Source organism: Phytophthora parasitica, assembly GCF_000247585.1.
Source record: "Phytophthora parasitica INRA-310 unplaced genomic scaffold supercont2.9, whole genome shotgun sequence".
Lineage (NCBI taxonomy): Eukaryota > Oomycota > Peronosporomycetes > Peronosporales > Peronosporaceae > Phytophthora > Phytophthora nicotianae.
Window position 1 is genome coordinate 849,259 of NW_008648995.1, and position 719 is coordinate 849,977.

General features: G+C 57.2%; 1 protein-coding gene across 1 annotated transcript; it reads right to left on the reverse strand.

The window, feature by feature from the left end:
• Positions 1 to 3: 3 nt before the first annotated feature.
• Positions 4 to 719, reverse strand: PPTG_06333 (hypothetical protein; the record flags this gene model as incomplete). Its single annotated transcript, XM_008900236.1, has 2 exons — positions 4 to 10; positions 76 to 719. The coding sequence occupies 2 exons, from the start codon at positions 717 to 719 to the stop codon at positions 4 to 6; spliced, it is 651 nt and encodes a 216-aa protein (XP_008898484.1).

The following is a 719-nucleotide window of genomic DNA, read 5'->3' on the forward strand; positions in this document are numbered from 1 at the left end:
ATCTCAAGCGCTGGATGTTCCTCGGGCACGTCACGATAATGGTTACGCCAGCGATCGGACTCGATCCCAGGATACCAGGCACCTGCCTCGCCGGGTCGAGGAAAATGCAGGAAGAAGGGATCCAACAACAGGCCAAGGTCGCAGTAACCCCGGAGCAAGCCGATTAGCACCTGTTGAAGAAACGACTTCCACCGGGCGCCAGCTCTGGATCGACGCTGCTTACGATCGGTGTAGAACGCGTCCAAGTATCGACTGGCGCGATGTTTGGTGATGCTCACCGGAAAGGCGTGGGTGGAGTCCCAATAAGCCCGAAGATGATCAGTCTCGTAAGAAGTGTAAAGCCGCTTTATGTGCCGGAACCAACCCCGATTCTTGAACGGGAGAGGGTCGAGCGGGGCAGCAAGGATCTCCCACGGAGCAGACTCAATCAAGTCGCGCACGTTGCTCTCATCCACTAGATCATCTCGCCAGTTTCCAAGCGGATGCACAGGATCACGAAGCGGAATTAGCCACTCCATCGGCTTAGTGTAGCGGTGAAACAGCAGATCCGCATCCATCTCTACGATGCTGGTCTGCCGGATATCCTGTGCCGACCAGGGGACGATGTCGTGGCCGCGGAAGCTGCGACGATCGCGATAACCGGGAATCCATTCCGATCGAGGAACCGTAGTGGGCTGCAAAGCCAACAGCTCAGCGTCCGATAGAGGACCGGATGGCAT